The 19360-nt window shown below is 44.4% G+C and overlaps 1 protein-coding gene across 1 annotated transcript in view; it reads left to right on the top strand.

Moving 5' to 3' along the window:
• The window catches only part of COQ6 (coenzyme Q6, monooxygenase), an 84528-nt gene that overhangs the window by 32936 nt on the left and 32232 nt on the right, over positions 1–19360 (top strand). Inside the window, 3 exon segments of the mRNA XM_056553711.1 lie at positions 13461–13568; positions 13645–13847; positions 13928–14043. Coding sequence (XP_056409686.1) covers positions 13461–13568; positions 13645–13847; positions 13928–14043 — 427 coding nt within the window.

Below are 19360 nucleotides of genomic sequence, written 5' to 3'. Positions count from 1 at the left end.
CAACCTCCAGGGATCCTGCATCCCCGAGGGACCCAGGAACAAGGAAAAAGTTCTGTACTTCGTCTAACCAACGTCTAACCAATGACCTATCGGCAGTCCCTCCTCTACGATCTTCAGCCGGGGAAACCACTGCATTGAAATCTTCCCCCACTATTTTGTTGGGGATGGGGGTCACACAAAACACGGGCCTCTAGATCTGTGAAAAAAGCCTTGTTATCCCCGTTAGCGTAACAATTATAAATACTACAATCATGGCCCTCGTGCTAAATGTGAACCCAGACCCATCTACCGTTGACATCCTCAGCCTTATCAACCACAACACCACCAAAGTTCCTATCGCTAAGAATGATCGCCCCCGCCTTGCCCCCTACTGCTGAAGCTCCAATTACTTCCCCAACCCACAGTCTATTCATACGAACCAGATCAGACGTGGTGACGTGAGTTTCCTGTAACAATGTCACATCCGGTCGCAACCTCTTCAGATGGCGCAGGACTTGAGTTCGTTTGTTGGGTGACCGTAGACCCTTGACATTCCACGAAATGACCTTCATTGCTAAGGAGGCACGAAAGTAGGGTTCCTAGGTGAGCCACGAAAAACGAGAGAAAAAAAAAAGGGGGAAAAAGGGGGGGAGAGGACTGAAAGGAAGAGCTAGATCAGGGGGCACACTAAGGGGAAACAAAAATTGCAGGACAAACACACAACACCACTCACAACACGTAAACACACAAGTCAGACCTATCAAGGACTGAGTACAGCCAGCACAAGAAAATGGAAATGTGCAAAGTAGTAAGGTATTGGCTCGGACTAAGATCACAGTCGACCATCAACACAAGGAAACACAAAACAAGAACACTGAGACACACGTGTACTTATGTCAACACACCAAGTGTCCCACACTGTGTTATGGACTTCCTTTTTTCTACCCTAACTAGAGACCCCATCTCCCAGCCTAACAACCTGAGAAACAGAGCGACTATACATCCCTGAAACATGGTATGACAATGCGCCTCCCAACAGGAAATTTAACCTAGATATGCGGACCAACGAGGCCCCAACCCAACAGTCCCTCCCTGTGAACTAGAACTAAAAGTCAGCAAGGCATAGTCCGCCAAACTCTGCCACAAATTAACGTAAGTCCAGAGATCCACAAGCCCAACTCCAACCCCCACCCACCCTCAGAACCTGGGTTTCGGCTTGGAGAGCATGCTAAGGCTCCCACCATATGCAACAAGTGGTGAGGTAAGCAAACAAAAACAATCTCTCCTTCAATGGTCAGGAGTCATCCACAGGGTCATAGATGGCAGTGTCATTCAGCTACCCGGCCACCCCCCAGGCGAGGAGAATCGGGAGCAGGTGCCAGGTCCCTTCGGGAGTGAGGGCTTCTCTCATCGCGGGCCCTCCGGGCCAGGCTATGCAGTGCGACCTCCGCCGCCAATGAGCTGCGAAACACCGAGGAGGACCCATCCTCATGGTAGACTCTGTGAATGGCTGGGTACTGGAGCTGAAACTTTAATTTCCTCCGGAACACTTAGGAACAAATGGTGCTGAATTCTCGTCACCTTTTCGCCACCGAAGCCGAGAAATCTTCAAAAAGGAGAACTTGGCAGCCCCTGATCATCAGGGGAGAATTGCGCTTCCTGAAAGCACGGATTAATGCTTGACGGTCGTTAAAGTCCAAGAGTTTGAAGATGACTTGGGGCGGCCTGTTGCGGTTATTGGCCTGGGAGGAAGGCAAAGAATGATCCAGAGGCCCACGGTCTGGGCCCATGCGGTGAGCTCTTTCATCTCTACAATAATAGTCCAGACCCGAGGCCTACGAAAGCTCTACCTCGCAAATCCGTTGTAAATCCAGGGATTTCACCTGTTCAGAGAGCCCCACCAGCCGCAGATTATTGCACCTGGAGCGATTCTCCAGGTCGTCTAGTTTAGCCCATAGGGCCGCATTTTCCTGCTGCAGCTCTGTAATAACTCCCGATTGGGAAAGAAAATTCTGGTTCAGAGATTGCACATCATTTTGTGCGGTCGCTACCATTGCATTAGTAGTTGCCAGTTCAGAGCGCAATTGCTGGAAGGAAGCCTGCAGTGAATTGTCCAGTTAGAGCTGGAGACTGGGCATAATCTTGGCAGTGACCTCTGCTGCAAGTCGCTTAAAGTCCAGAACAGGGAGGGATAGCTGTGGTGGTATCACATGGGCTGGGGCTGCACAACAGTCTGTTAGAAACTCAGGGCTCATAGATGCAGCAGAGCCCTGGCTGTGTGGCAGGGCTGGAAGTGCAACCTCCCCACAGAGATCAGTATGCAGGCTGCTAGGGGTTAAGTCCCATGGAGAGGAGGCCATCTCCTGTGCCTGCATGGTCCTCTGAGGAGAAGAGGCAGATACAGCTGTTGCAGGAGCCTGATGGAGAGCAGGTCGGTGGGGGAGCAACAGGCTGGGGGCAGGATTCATTTTCCCCCCTTTCATCTGACTCGCTATGCGGCCTCGATTTCCCCCCCCCCCCCCCCCACGTTGCGCTCCTTGCACTGCGACACCGCCGCCTTGCTGGGCTGGAGGAAGAGGCCTTCTGGCGGCTGCGGAGCAAATATCGCTCCATACAAACACCGACAGGTGCCAGGGAGATCCTGCGCGGGTGCCAGGGAGCAGCGCCGCGAAATATACAAGATGGTCGGCGCTGGGAGACGCGGGGAGCTCCTTAAGTCGCGTCTAGTCAGGGCAGCGCCGGAACCGGAAGTTATGTATTACATCTTTACATTACTTGGAACAAACTTACATTTATAACTCTGCATCAACCATGGATTCTCTGATGTCCTATCGTGGCTCTTGAAATTATTATTTTTTTTTTAATAAGTTTAAGACAATCGGCATCTTCGTATTACACTAAATATCATTATAAAGTTATCCACTTAAAATTTATGTTGTTCAAATAAATACAATGTAGAATGTATAGGTATATCACATTGTGTATGCAGGTACTATAACACATTCAAGTTTAAACAGTAGATTTGTAGTTTCTTCAATTTAATGTGACTGTGTTTCATTACACCTAGGCTGTTCTGTCAATCTTCCTATAAGCCCGCCTTTCTCCTCCCACTTCTCTATGTCACTGGTCACCACCCCTTTGAGTCTGGCTTTTTGTCTTCCTTTCAGTTTGGTCATTCCTCAAAAATTCTTCAGCAATCAGTGCCTACATGGAGACATACCATACACATGTAACATGTAACAATACCAACATTTACAAATACTCAACATACAACACACACAGACAGGGCCCACATTCTCACCAAAAACAAAATGTAAAAGAATAAAAATATATGCAGAGCTCTTTCAAAAATTGGGAAAAAATCATCTTCCATTCGCATTATTTATAATCAATAAACCATTAGCTTATTTTAAATGCTTAAAGTAATATTCATTAATTAAAACAGTGATTACTTTTTAATTTATTTTACGTTTTATTCTATTCTCTTTGGCTAAACTTCTCTCGTTACTCCTATAATATAATCAGACAGTTAATTGCATTTCCTTATAAATTTCCTTTTTTTTATTTTAATTTTATTTTTTATCCATCTTGCACTCCTGCGAAAACAAACTTATTAAGAGATTAATAAAATATCATCAAATAGGTTCATTATGACATAAACATGTACATACACAGTTTCACCTAAATCCATTCACTGGTCATACTCCGTGTATTCCTAATTTATCATATATGCTTCACTTGACTAGGTGTGTTAAAATGGCTGCCAGGGAGTGGAGGTGGGAACTAATTGCAGGAGATAAAATGGCTGCTGGGGGAGGAACTTCACTTCTGGGGGTGGTAACATGACTTACTCCGACCGCTGGCAGCACGAATGCTGCCTCCCCGCCTCTCCCATAGAGATTTATGGAGGAGGCGTGCCGGCCGCAACGTCATGCTGCGGCTGGCACGCCCCCTGCACGGGAAAGCCGCGGCCCCGTACAGGAGATCGCCGGGGGCCCCAGCGATCGGACCCCCCACGATCAAACACTTATCCCCTATCTTGAGGATAGGGGATAAGTGTTTGTAACGCTGCAGATGTCCTTTAATACAAAGGCTCTCTTAATTGAAGATATGGTAATTCTCACTATCCTATCACCAGTTTATAAACAAATGTCTGTACATCGGTGTTAACTTCAATACCTAAATATTTGAATCATACTTTCAGCCAACTCCTTATGATTATCTATTCGCTTCACATTCTTTTGCCTATCTATATCCATTCAGAGAACTACAACATAACTAAGTCAAATCACAATTGTTCTCAAGAATCACGCTGTTATATATAACTGTATATTACACTAATATATATATATATATATATATATATATATATATATATATATGTACCTTCTTATCCTATCAACCATCAATGTATTTGAAACTTGCAACTGACTTAATATCTACAATTTATCAATTCCATTTTGAACTCACCACATGCTTTCCATCAAAACTTCATTTCTTTCTATACGTCTCCGTGCAATTCCCTTCCCCCACTTCCTCTCCATATGCAATTCTAACAGTGAGGTCAGGTTTCTCCTGCACATTACAAAGCCCCCTCCTTGCAGCTATAGCCGCCTCTGTCTCCTTCAATGAGCCCACAAACCCTGGTGTGCCTCCAGCTTTTGCCAACTAAAACCCTTTCAAATCCTTCTGTACTTTTAGGAGATATCTTTAAAACACTAATACATTAGACCTAGTATTAGAAGGGAAGTTATTTCCCCCTCTTCGTCTTAATTAGCTACTTTAACAAAAATCCATGGACACATTAAGACAAGACACATACCACATATACAATCAGTTGCAATGGGACAAGTTCCAGGAATCTGCTATTGCCGAGAAAATCCCTTGTACCCCCAGTCCTAGATAAGCTCTAATTATGACTTTATACCAGGCAACCAGCACCCTATCCGTCCTAGATCACTTATCTATTTATGACTCTGTCCTAAACATTCTGCCCAATGCTTAATTGCGACAACGTACTCCGCTACTCAACTCCCCAATGAACAGTCCCAATTCCACTTATTCACTCACACACACTTCATACACACTCGGGCAGTAAGATGGCTACATTATAATAAGAGGCACATGGGTAATTGGCCCTGGGTGAAAATTATTATTACCTGTCTCTTCTTCATCACAAACCAGTCATCTTAAGGCATCAAGATAAACCAAAGGAGGGGCAGGGCAGGAGTACTGTGACTAGGTACAAGAAGGTGTTCTTACCATACTTCTGGAGATGATCCACTGCCTTCCTCTTTGCCATCTCCTTTGGTTCTAAATGATTCCCCAATTCTGTGCGACTAGATTATGAACGAAATAGCCCAGGCCCCATGTTGGGCGCCATCTGATGTGGATTTTTTTAATCAGTGCTCTTGTAGCTATCATGCTCCCGGGCAAATCCGTATACAGAATGTATATAGCAAAGTAAATCAAACAAAGCCATTTGTCGGTTTCAGATGCTTCTGCATTCTCTGTGCTTTCCACACTCTGACCTTTATTTCAAATCGTTCAAGCTTATACCACCTTTGTCATTAACATAAGTTTCCCCCCCCCCCCCCCGCTAGGGGGAAAGGCATGCCACTCCTGAGTCTTTCCCGGGCTCTCTTTGTTCAAAGTCTTCAGACGATGGGAGGGGTGATATGAGAGAGAGCAGATAGGGGAGGAGTGGACAAGTAACAGGAATGTGGAGTCTTCATCCTAAATGGGCATTTTACATCTACAGTATATAAAATTTATATATGCGCACACATAAATCTATCACATTTATACCGTACATACACTTGTAGCGTTTATACTGTACATACGCTTGTAGCATTTATACTGTACATACGCTCGTAGCGTTTATACTGTACATATGCTTGTAGCATTTATACTGTACATACGCTCGTAGCATTTATACTGTACATACGCTTGTAGTATTTATACTGTACATACGCTTGTAATATTTATACTGTGCATATGCTTGTAGTATTTATACTGTGCATATGCTTGTAGTATTTATACTGTGCATACGCTTGTAGTATTTATACTGTGCATATGCTTGTAGTATTTATACTGTGCATACGCTTGTAGTATTTATACTGTGCATACGCTCGTAGTATTTATACGGTGAATACGCTCGTAGTATTTATACTGTACATATGTTCGTAGCATTTATACTATACATACGCTGGTAGTATTTATACTGTACACACACTTGTAGCTTTTATATTGTACATACGCTTGTAGCATTTTGTACTGCGCTCATAGCATTTTATACTGTACATACCCTCGTGGCATTTATGCTGTACACACGCTCGTAGCATTCACACCGCACACATGCTCGTACAGCATAAAGAGTGTTGTTCTATGCGTGAGTGCGTGGTCATATAATTTACCCCAGGCATGCATATAGTTTGCCCTGTGCATACGTTTATCAAAATTCGTTTCGTGCAGATGCGCATATAGTTGTCCTGAGTATAGGGTCATCAAGTTTGTTTGCTACAGTCATTCATAGCCTGTCATATGCCATAGTTTCTATTCATATGCACATAGTTTGTTCTGTACATTTGCGCTTGTAGTTTGTTTTGGGTTCACGCGCATATACTTTGTTCTGGGCATTCGCTCATTCAGTTCATGTGCGTATACACAGATATAGTTCTTTTGGTCTATACGCTCAGTGTGTTTCAGTGCATACACTCATACAAGTTTGTCCTGTGCATGTTCATCCAGTTGGTTCCGTACATACAAGCATATAGTTGTTCTCTGCACGTTCACATAGTTTGTTTTATGCATACGTGCATATAGTTCGTTCCGTGTATACAGTCTAGGGGTGTGGAAATTTTATTTTAAAAAACGAGTTGTCCATGGGACTAAAATGGAGCAAAATCTACTTGTCCCTCATGACGATCCACTTGTCTGGGCCAATTTTTCACTTTTATGCTCTCATTTTTTCAGCCTCGCCCTATAATAGCCATAACTACCTACTATAATGATACCTTTTAATTTTTCAATAACATATTCTCTGAATCAAAAAAATATATTTGTTATATATATAATTATATACGGTGAAGTGAAATAAAAATAGTAAAAGATAATTTTGCAGATTTGGTGGTTTTCTTTTCTATGCCATTTACCTGGGGTTGAGATAACATGTTAGTTTCATACTTTAGACTGGCCTGATTACAGCGATACCAGATATGTATAGTTTACGTCATGTTTTACTAATTAAAAAAAATTCTGAACTTTTTCGAATTTTTTTAATTGCCATTTTCTGACCCCTGTTGCTTTTTTTTTTTTATTTTCCCCTGCATACCAGGCTGTATGAGGGCTCATTTTTTGCACCATAATCTGTTTTTTGTATCGGTACCATTTTGGTATTGATCTGACTTTTTAATCACCTTTTACATTTTTATTTATTTTATTTTTTTTTGCAATTCTGTGGTTTGGTATTCATTTTTTTTACATTTACCGTACGGGATACATAATGTTATATTTTAATAGTTTGTACAATTACGCACGAAGCGATACCAAATATGTTTATTTTTATTATGTTTGCATGTTTTTATATAGGAAAAGGGGGTGATTTGAACTTTTAACATGGAATTAGGGGTTAATGTGTGTCTTTCTAAACTTTTATTAAAACTTTTTTTTTTTTACACTTTATTAGACTTATAGGAGAAATCATTAGATTCCTCATACAGATGAATAGAGTTCTATTGAACTCATTGATCGGTGTGCTCTGTGATACATTGATAGAGCCTATTCCAGCCAGGATATATCAATGACAGAGCCACGGGACAGCAGGTAACAGAGGTAAGCCCTCTGGCTACCTCTATAGTGGATCTCCCTCGATCTAGCCCAACAGGGAGCATTGAGAGGTCCCTTTAGGTCAAAGCTGACAGTGGCGATCTAATGGGTTAATAGCCAGCCACGGCTATCACTGCATGCTGGCTATTAGCGGCGGCCCTCGGCTACTGAGAACAGCCGGGGGCTGCAGAGTATGGAGCAGGCAGGAGTCTGGAGCCCGCTCCATACATACTGCTGAGAACAGCCGGGGGCTGCAGAGTATGGAGCGGGCAGGAGTCCAGAGCCGCTCCATACAGACAGCTGAGCACCGCATGCTGGCTATTAGCGGCGATGTACGGTGGAAACTTGCGCCCCGTGCAGACTTGCGTCCGCTCCTTCCCTCAGCTCTCCAAAGCTAGAGCTGTGTGGAGTGAAGGCAGAGGACGCAGGTCTGCACGGGAAGAAAGAAGGCAGAGCAGGGAAGAGAGGACGTACACTGCTTCTTATCTTCCCTCCCCCTGCTCTGCATTCGGAGGACGCAAGTTTCCACAGCCTGGGGCTGCAGAGTATGGAGCGGGCAGGAGTCGGGAGCTCGCTCCACACAGACTGCAGAGTGCCGCAGCGCTTGTCAGATCCGGCCCCGCTTGCCCGAAGCCGGGCTAAGGGCCGGAAAAATTCACCTGCCCAGAACTGCATGTCCCGGACGTCGGGCGATAGGAATTCCACATCCCTGCAATCATAGAGTTATTCTGTGCATACACGCACATAGTTTGTTCGACATATAGGCTCACTTAGTTCTGTGCATATAGTTTGTTCTTGGCATACGCTCACTTAGTTCTATCCATGTGCGTTTATAGTTAGTTCTCTGCATACGCTCACTTAGTTAGTCCATGCATACGCGCATATAGTTGGTTCTGTGTATACACTCATATAGTTGTCAGGTGCTCGTATAGTCTTGTGCATACACTCACTTAGTCTGCTGTAGGGATATGCTCGTGTTATTGGTTTCATGCATGCAGTCATAGTTTGCTTTGGCTATACGCTCACTTAGTTTGTTCAATGCTTATGTGAATCAGCTTATAGTTGTTCTGGGCATACTTTCTTATAGTTTGTTTTTGCATCTACTCATTTAATTATTTGCTCGGTGCTTATACTCATATAGTTTCATGCTCACACTCATAGTCCGTTCTGCACTTGTTGGTTCTAGGTATACAGTCTTTATTTGTTTTGGCCATTCATGCATAGTTTGTGTTGTGCATTTGTTCATAGTTTGTTCTGGCTTCAGGTGCATTTAAGTCGTTCGGTCACACACACTCATGGTTTATTCGGGCCATACTACTATATAGTTATTCAGGCCATACAGTCATATAGTTTGTTCTGTGTGAGGTCTGTACACACAGTCGTAGTTTCCCCTGGGCTTACACTTTTATAGTCTGCTCTGACCACATGCTCAGACAGTTTGTTTTGTGCGTATGCTCAAGTAGTTTGTTCGGTCCACATGCCCACACGCTTATATTGTTTTCAGTGCATATGCTCAAATAGTTAGATCTAGCCATACGCTTATACGTTTTAAGTCTGCACACACGTCCGTACGCTTGCATCGTTAGTTTTATGCACACATTCTCATATAGTTCTGTAGAAGTGTTCTGGATATATAGTCAGTTGATGCCAGGCATACGCGAGCATGGAGCATTGGTGTGAGGTGGGTTATAAACTTTGTGTCTAGCTTCAGATCAGTGCTTTATAGATATTGTACAGTGGGGCAGACGTTGAATGTATAAATGTATGTGTAGTGTCACACATCAGTGCATTATACTATCATATAGTTTGTACTGGGCATATGTGTGGATAAGTTGTTCTGTGTATATGCGCATATAAGTATGCTCAGTGCATACGCTCGCTCATGCAGTTCATTCTAGCCATAAGTTAATATTGTTTGATCAGGTGCATGCGCTCATAGTTTGTTCTGTACATACGCCCATATAGTTTGGTCTGTGTATTCGGTCGTGGTGTTTGTGATGTGCATATGGTCTTGATGATTATGCCGGGCCCGCGTTCATGTGGTCATGTTCTGCATATGTGTCAAGGAGTTATGCTAGACATAAGTTTATAGTGTTCATGTTCGGTATACATTCATAGGTTCATTCAGTATATATGTTTCAGGGCATTTCTCCATGTTATGGTGTTTAGACCGTACACTCATCTCTTTGACACTGCGCAGGTTTTTTATGGCATTATGTTAATCTGTACACAGATAATTTGGTGGGACAACATGTTGGTTACATTTTGGTAGGGCATTCGAGAATACAGCTTGGTTTCGGTTTTACTTGTCTCGTCTACGGGTCAATCACGATTGCGACCTGTCTCGGCTTCAGGTTGGCTTCAATTCTATTAGTCATAAATATTGGTTGAGGCTTTTAATTTTGGCCAGACCAGTCACGTCTACAGGTCAGTCCGGGTACAACCTGACACTTCTTCAGGTTGGCGACAATGTCCTCTTCTATGTTGTGTTTATTCAGCTGTTGGGTTATGCTACAGGGATATAGCTTTGTTTCCGTGGAGAATTGTCACATCTATAGGACAATTATGGTTATGACCTGTCTCGGCTTTAGGTTGACGGTCATACTATTAGTTACATATTTGGTTGAGTCTTCATTTTTCAGCCAGACCTGTCACGTCTACAGGTTACTTCAGTTACAACCTGACACGGCTTCAGGTTGGCGACATTATCATATGTTTTCATATCATATGTTTACTTAGCATTTCGGTTCTATGTTCAAGGACACAGCTTGGCTCTGTTGAGGTTTTTTGTTTGTCTCGGCTTTAGGTTGACGATGATAGTAATATTATATTGGTTGAGTTGCATGGTCATGCCTGCTGCATAAGTAGTTTTATTGCCTGCCACGTCCACAGGTCGGTTACAGTTACAACCTAGCACGGTTTTAGGTTGACGACTAGGTAGTTACTTGTGTATACATGTTTAGCACTTGGGGTTGTGCATATGGGCATGGTTTGTTTCTGTTGAGACTTCTTCATGTTTACTGGTCACAGAGAGCCTCCAACATGCAGACAGTGTATATCACAGCCTGGAATACTGACACAAAATATTACAATAGAGACCCAGAGGATGTCCCACATACCACTTCATTCCTACTTGAATTCATCGGGTTTTGCCACACTTCACTGCATTTAGCTCATAATACCATCTAAGTATATCTGTCAGGCATCCAGCATCATATCACATTGTCCGGCCCTGACAAGGCATCTTTGTTTGCATCTCATGCCAGCAATGCTGCTCTGTAGAGCGTTCATAGAGGGGGGTGAGTAAGCCCTCTAGCCGTCATAGCAGACACTACACAATGGCCGAGTTGCATATCAGGGCGGCTTACGTTTAACGTCTGCTCAATTTTTAGGTTAGTATGGTTTCTTAGGGCCTGCGGAATTCACATGCAGGTGCATGGTCGAAATTACATAAGGTTTGTGGGGATGCCGATAATCACGCATTGAAATTGTATAGCATCAAATGTCGTTGCGCGCTCTGGTTGTTTCATATGGTATTTTCCTACGTCCCACAAGTGTTGTCCAGTTCGAGTGTTGCAAGCTTTACTTTCACACGTCAAGGATCCAATGGGGGTCAGCCGCTGTTGTTGTTTAGTGGGGCAGCACTCACTACTACGGCATTTTACAATCATGTATGTATTAGGGATCGACCGATATCGTTTTTTTAGGGCCGATACCGATACTCGGTGGAGGTTAGGGCCGATAGCCGATAACTTATACCGATATTCCGGTATAAGTTATCGGCTATTTATCCCCCCCGCGACACCGCTGCAGATCATTGATTTAAATCGGGCGCTTTAAATCAATGCACTGCAGTGGCTTTTGCGGTGCCATATGCCGCCGCCACCTGCTTCTCTCCCCCTACCTGTCAGGGTGGTCCGGGCCATCCTTCCTTCCTGTAGTGTCCGGCGGCATTCCGGGTGGAGGGTGAACCGGTCCGGGCTGTCCTTCTTCTAAGGGGTCATCTTCTTCACTCCGGGCAGGCTCCGGCCTAGTAACGCAGCATAGACGCCGCTGCGCAGCGACGCACCTGACGTCACGGCGTAGCGGCGTCTATGCAGTGTACTAGGCCGAAGCCTGCGCGGAGTGGAGAAGAGGACCCCTGGAGAAGGACAGCCCGGACCGGTTCACCCTCCACCCGGAATGCCGCCAGACACTACAGGAAGGAAGGATGGCCCGGACCACCCCCATTACGGGTAAGTTTAATTTTTTTTTTTATTGACTCGGAGGGTGGTGGAGGGGCCGACCGGTATAGCGGTATGGGCAAAAATCCATACCTGTATACCGCCCAGCACTACGGTGGGGGGTGCGACGTGGTGCGGTGGGTCGGGGGGGGGCGGTCGCGGTGCGGCGAGTCGGGGGGGGGGGGGGTGGTTGGATCGTTCGCGGTGCGGGGCATTATCGACTTATCGGCAAGATAATTGCCGATACCGATAATGCCCAAAATCGTGATTATCGGCGGATAATATCGGCCATACCGATAATCGGTCGATCCCTAGTACGTATTCACATTAAATCCTTAGGTAGTAGTCTGTCCGTTATATCCAGTCTCTCTCTACGCATCGGGGCAGCTGCATCGTTCTCACGCCATGGTGTGCCAGCACACGAGGTTAAGAAATAGGGGCGCTGGAAGTCCAGTACTTATATTAGTTATACCCCTAAGACAAAGTCAGAAATGCACGTTGCATTACAGTCGTTGGTGTTGCGATTAATACATGCATTAATAGCCCTTTTGTTCTGATTCTGGAGTTTTGCCCTCTATTTTTTCAGGTGGTACTCGTACGCACCAGTATATGCCACAACACTATCTGCCTTAATAGGTTACAGAAAATACAAAAGAGAACAGGGTGTGCGCCCCTGGATGGAACCTGATGGATGAGATAGTGAAGAGCCCAATCAAAACGCACTCACCTATGCAAGTTGTGCGAATGGAGGCACAACACTCAATGCGCTTGATCAGGAATCCTGTAATCGCGGCTGCTGCGGCTCCCAGCGTCCAGGCGCAAATATAGATAAAAGGAGATCCAAGAAAGGGAGATGAATCGCACTGCCACAAGAAGTATATATGGGTAAATTTATTGCACACAAAGGATCCACGCAACGCGTTTCAAAGCCGTTCCGGCTTTTTCATCAGGCTCTCCTTTTATCCTTAATAGGTTACAGGGTTTAGTAGGGAACAGGAGTTAGTAAGAGGTTCAGTAAGGTAAGCTCGCTATACTAATGAGCACCAACCACAAATATATATTAGTTTTTCGTCTAATCAGGACGCAATGGGCCAGTCTGGAGGTTTGTGAGCACAGATGAAGCGCTCCGTGAAAAAGGTTTGAGGTATCGGGATGCCAGAGAAGAGAGAGAGTAGATGCGAGAGGACATTTATTTATTTTAATATATTTTTATTCGATTTTCGTATATAAAACAATATAAGTATTGTTCGGGACACACCCCCTTATATCTATCTATGGTACTCAGACGTCCGGGACATGAGGCCATAACGGACATGTGACATACCGTATTAACCTTTTTGGTTATTTTTCTCCCCTTCCATTCTATGTGTCCATTTTGCTCTTTCAGTAAAATCTTGTATATTTTTTGATCTTTGGTTGCTGTTGTTGCAGCTTTCTGACTCGTGGAGTTCCTTAGTCTGGTCTACGTCTCCAGAACATGCGGCGGAGCTTCTAAGGATGGATGAGGAGAGTTTTCTTGATGCTGTGAATTCGGCTTTTGTAAGTTGGTTTTCCACCTGTGAGTGCCACGTGGCAGTGTTACCCAGTTGACTTCATGTTCTTTATCTTCTGGCAGTGGAGCAGTGAGCACCATTCAGATTTCATCTCCTCTGCTGGATCTCTACTGCGCTCCGCTGTGTCCTTCTTAAGGCCATCAGGTTCTTCTAGCCGTCAGCTTCCTCCCAGTGTTTCCCGCCTCGGGGACAAGAGTCGGGCTGCTTTCCCTCTAGGACTGGGTCATGCTACTGAATACGTCCGCCAGCGTGTGGCTTTGATTGGGTGAGATGATGTAGATAGGACTAAACAGATGCCTTTGCCGCCATCACATTGGTACTAAGCGCAGATTTCTGTCTCTGCAGGGACGCCGCGCACAGAGTCCACCCTCTGGCTGGGCAGGGTGTGAATATGGGCTTTGGGGATGTAGCCAGTTTGGTTCACCATCTGAGCATAGCGGCATTCAATGGCCAAGACCTCGGTAAGTGTTACTGAGAAAAAGTGTGATGCGTTCCATAAAAATATATTAAAGTAGATGGACCTTGTACATCAGCCCCATTGTGACTCCATTGCCTGTGTGTGACTGAGCGCCTGGACAAGACAAAAAGGGAGAATTGTTTTATGCTCATTTGATACTAGTTAAACCCCTAGGGGATCCATGAAGTAAATGTATATCAATGTGGTGTGCAACGTAGCGCACCACAACGTACATTTACATCATGAACGTGAAGCTTGCCGGGTCCCAGCAGTCAGAACCTCACCGCTAAAGGCGGACATCAGTGATCATGCTGATGTCCATCATTCACCCTATAGATGTTGTGTTCAATGCTGATCATGGTATGTAGAGGTCCTTGAGTACCGGTGAGCTAATCAGACCCTTGCAATGCAGTTGCGGGGGTCCAATGAGTTACATAGTTAGTACGGTTGAAAAAAGACATACGTCCATCAAGTTCAACCAGGGAATTGAAGGATAGGGGTGTGGCGCGATATTGGGGAAGGGATGGGATTTTATATTTCTTCATAAGCATTAATGTTATTTTGTTCCAGGAATGTATCTAACCCTGTTTTAAAGCTGTCAATTTTTCCTGCTGTGACCAGTTCCTGAGGTAGACTGTTCCATAAGTTCACAGTTCTCATGGTAAAGAAGGCGTGTCGACCCTTGAGACTAAACTTTTTCTTCTCCAGACGTAGGGAGTGCCCCCTCGTCCTTTGGGGGGGGGGGGGGGTTTAACCTGGAACAGTTTTTCTCCATATTTTTCGTATGGGCCATTAATATACTTATATACGTTTATCATATCCCCCTTAAACGTCTCTTCTCAAGACTAAACAATTGTAACTCCTTTAATCGCTCCTCATAGCTAAGATGTTCCATGCCCCATATTAGTTTAGTCGCGCATCTCTGCACCCTTTCCAGCTCCACAGTGTCCCTTTTATGTACAGGCGACCAAAACTGAACAGCATATTCCAGGTGAGGCCGTACCAATGCTTTATAAAGGGGCAGTATTATGTCCCTGTCCCTCCATTCCATGCCTCTTTTTATACATGACAATATCCTGCCGGCTTTGGAAGCAGCAGCCTGACATTGTGCTATTCTGTAGTCTGTGATCTACAAGTCACCCAGATCCTTCTCTACCAGTGACTCTGCCAGTTTAATCCCCCCTAAGACATACGATGCATGCAGGTTATTAGTATACACAGCCCCCCTCTATATACACAGCCCCCCTCTATATATACACAGCCCCCCTCTATATACACAGCCCCCCCTCTATACACAGCCCCCCCTCTATATACAAAGCCCTCCTCTATATACACAGCCCTCCTCTATATACACAGCCCCCCTAAGACATACGACGCTGCAGGTTATTAGTACCCAGATGCATAACTTTACATTTATCCACATTGAACCTCATTTGCCAAGTGGATACCCAGACACTTAGTCTATCCAAGTCATCTTGTAACCTATACACATCCTCTATAGACTGTACCCCCCCTCTATATACACAGCCCCCCCTCTATATACACAGCCCCCCCTCTATATGCACATCCTCTATAGACTGTTCTGTGCTACAAAGCTTGGTGTCATCTGCAAAGATAGAAACAGAGCTGTTATTACCATCCTCTATATCATTGATAAATAAATTAAACAACAGCGGTCCCAGTACTGAACCTTGGGGTACACCACTAATAACCGGGGACCAATCAGAGTACGAATCATTGACCACCACTCTCTGGGTACGATCCATGAGCCAGTGTTCAATCCAGTTACAAACTAAAATTTCCAAACCCAAAGACCTTAACTTACCTGTCAGACGTCTATGAGGGACAGTATCAAATGCTTTAGCAAAATCCAGAAACACTATATCCACAGCCATTCCTCTATATACACAGCCCCCCCTCTATATACACAGCCCCCCTCTATATACACAGCCATTCCTCTGTCAAAGCTTCTACTCACCTCTTCATAAAAGCAAATTAGATTGGTTTGACAACTTCTATCCTTAGTAAACCCATGCTGGCTATCACTTATAATACTATTATCCCCTATGTATTCCTGTATGTAATCCCGTATAAGTCCTTCAAACAATTTACCCACAATGCACGTTAAACTTACCGGTCTATAGTTTCCTGGTGAAGACCTAGAGCCCTTCTTGAAGATTGGCACCACATTCGCCTCGCGCCAGTCCCTTGGCACAATACCAGACACCAGTGAATCTCTAAATATCATGAAAAAGGGTACAGATATTACTGAACTTAGTTCTCTAAGAACTCTTGGGTGCAATCCATCTGGCCCTGGAGATTTGCTTACATTTATATCACTTAACTTACCTTGTACCATCTCTACATTAAGCCAGTTCAGTACATTACATGATGTGTTACCAGCACTGACCTGTACATGATGTGTTACCAGCACTGACCTGTACATGATGTGTTACCAGCACTGACCTGTACATGATGTGTTACCAGCACTGACCTGTATATGATGTGTTACCAGCACTGACCTGTACATGATGTGTTACCAGCACTGACCTGTCCAATGTCAGCTCCTTCTTCTTCCATAGTATATACAGAACTAAAGAACCCATTCAGTAGCTCCGCCTTCTCTTGATCGCCCGTGACAACCTCCCCATTATCATTATTAAGGGGTCCTACATGCTCTGTCCTTGGTTTTTTTGCATTTATATATCTAAAAAAATATTTAGGATTAGTTTTGCTTTCTTTGGCCACCTGTCTCTCATTTTGAATTTTTGCTGTTTTTATAAAATTTTTACAGATTTTATTAAGCTCTTTGTACTGTTTAAATGTTATAGCTGACCCATCAGATTAGAATTTTTTGAAGGCTATTGTGTGATGGATATTGCTATGAGGAGAAAGTGATTTGACCTATGATCACAACTTCGGTATTTAATGTAGATATGTGGTCTTTAGACTGTGTTTTGGCCATGTTTTTGTTTGTGGTTTTTCGCAATTGGGGTAAGAAGTACACATTTTCACTGCAATGTATGCAATCACAGTAGAATAGTGAAATTTTCCTGCCATTTTGGGAAAAACACAGCAAAAACGCTGCATGTTAGCACAGCCTTAGAGGAGGTGTATAACTTTATATACAGATCCCATAGAGATAGCAGCAGTATACAGACAGAGCTAGAGCAGAGGTGTATTACTACTATATATCCTGATCCTATAGAGATAGCAGCAGTAGACAGAGCTGGAGGGGAGGTGTATTACTACTATATATACTGATCCTATAGAGATAGAAGCAGTATACAGATAAAGCAGAAGGGGAGGTGTAGAATTAATATATATCCTGATCCCATAGAAATATAAGCGGCAGTATACAGATAGAGCTAGAGGGACCTGATAGGTGGTGATGTCGTCCTGTAGTTCACTGGAGGTCAGCTGACCCAGGACGGACCACTTCCCCGGTTGTGATGGTATACCAGTATGGGATTTATTATGAAGTATTGGACACTCGTCCATAGGCATTGCGTAATACTGCTCTGTCTTGGTGGAGGTTAAATCCACAAATATCTATGGTAGGCACAGGAAGGGGTTAAATGTGTGTGCTAATGTAATGAAGAACCTGCTCCTAAAGACCACCTGCTGGGACTGGGCCCAGAGTTTAGGGTTAGATAACGCCCCCTGTGGTGCTCATCTTGCTGTCTACAGCAAAAGCTTAAAGGGAAGTCCAAGATTGCTGCCATCAGGGTATATCAGAGGCAGGCTGGAGGATGGGGTTTGTGGTATAGTCATCCCCAACAACACTGAGAGATTGGGATCCCCCAGAGCCTGGACTGTTGTTGGGGTAGAGGAGGGGAGGCAAGCCCTCTTGGAACGCTGAAGATGTTATTGCCTGTTGACCTGAATATGGACCCCTGATCGGATGTATGAAGCAGACCCCCCAGGGGATCTGAGATACCAGAAGATGACTACCTGGCGTGGATTTTCTTACCCACTGCTATATTGGAGTGAGGACCTGAAGCTGTATCTCAAGGACTCTGCTCTTATGCCCTGTAACTAAAGGTACTGCCCCATGTACTGTTCCACCCTGTGGATTCTTCCCAGTTGGACGTCACCCTTCTTTTCTGTGGATTGTACCACCCTGTGGATTCTTCCCAGTTGGACGTCACCCTTCTTCTGTGGACTGTACCACCCTATAGATTCTTCCTAATTGGACATCACCCTTCTTCTGTGAATTGTACCACTCTGTGGATTCTTCCCAGTTAGACATCACCCTTTTTCTGTGGATTGTACCACCCTGTGGATTCTTCCTAGTTGGATGTCACCCTTCTTCTGTGGATTGTACCACCCTGTGGATTCTTCCCAGTTGGACGTCACCCTTCTTCTGTGGACTGTGCCCCAACCAGCTCTGGACTACCCCCTCTTACGCTGTGGATCTGTGTTTTCCTCCTACCTCTCGATCGGTTGGTTGCTTAGAAAATACCTAATGGCAAATCCTGTCACAACACAAAACACTGTGATTTTCTATGCTGGCAGTCACATGACCCAGTTACAATAATAAACCGCATGGATGCAGCTGTGCTGAAATGAAATAGGTAAATAAATCTAAAAGGAAAAAACAAAGGTGTGCTCCTAGTGCAGGCAGTTTAACATAACAGCAGTGTGCGCCAAAACTTGAGAGGCTTACCAGATGGTGGTGCGCTTAGGGCACAACACCTCCAGAAGGCGTGTAAACTCGCAGTGGTAATGGAGGTCAGCAGCCACTGTGTCCTTTCCAGATGCCTCAAGGTCAGCTGGATGCAGTATAATAGAGTACGTGGATATATTCCAAAAAGAAGGAATTTCCAAACAGCGCTTCTCCTCCCAGGAAAGATTCAAAGCCAGCCGTCCACAGTGTAAAATAAGAAGTTTATTGCAACAAAAGTTTTGAGCCTGTACTGGCTTGAAACTTTTGTTCTGCTCTGTAGGAGCAGTATAATAGTGTATATATGATGGTGAAGAGAAGAATAATCGCATGAAGCGGAGTCATATCCAATATTAATCTTGTACCAAAAGTATCTGAGGCGGAGACTAGCGTCCTGTACGCCATAAAGTCCCAATTGCAGTAAGAACTGTATTTAATGCATTGACTGTAAATGAGTGAAAGCAAAAGAACCAAAGACCCCCAACAAACAAAACGTCTTATTCTGGACCCTGGAGACAAACAACAGGAATAAGAAGATTATAATTGTCCTCTTTCCTATATTTGGGGTGAGATCTCTTGCCTTTTCTCAATGTGACTTTTGGTGCTCTGGGCACTTATTGTAAAGGATCCGCCTCCTGGACACTCTTGTAGTGGT

This window comes from Hyla sarda, unplaced genomic scaffold (assembly GCF_029499605.1).
Source record: "Hyla sarda isolate aHylSar1 unplaced genomic scaffold, aHylSar1.hap1 scaffold_356, whole genome shotgun sequence".
Classification (NCBI taxonomy): Eukaryota; Metazoa; Chordata; class Amphibia; order Anura; family Hylidae; genus Hyla; species Hyla sarda.
This window is presented reverse-complemented; position numbering and strand designations above follow the sequence as displayed.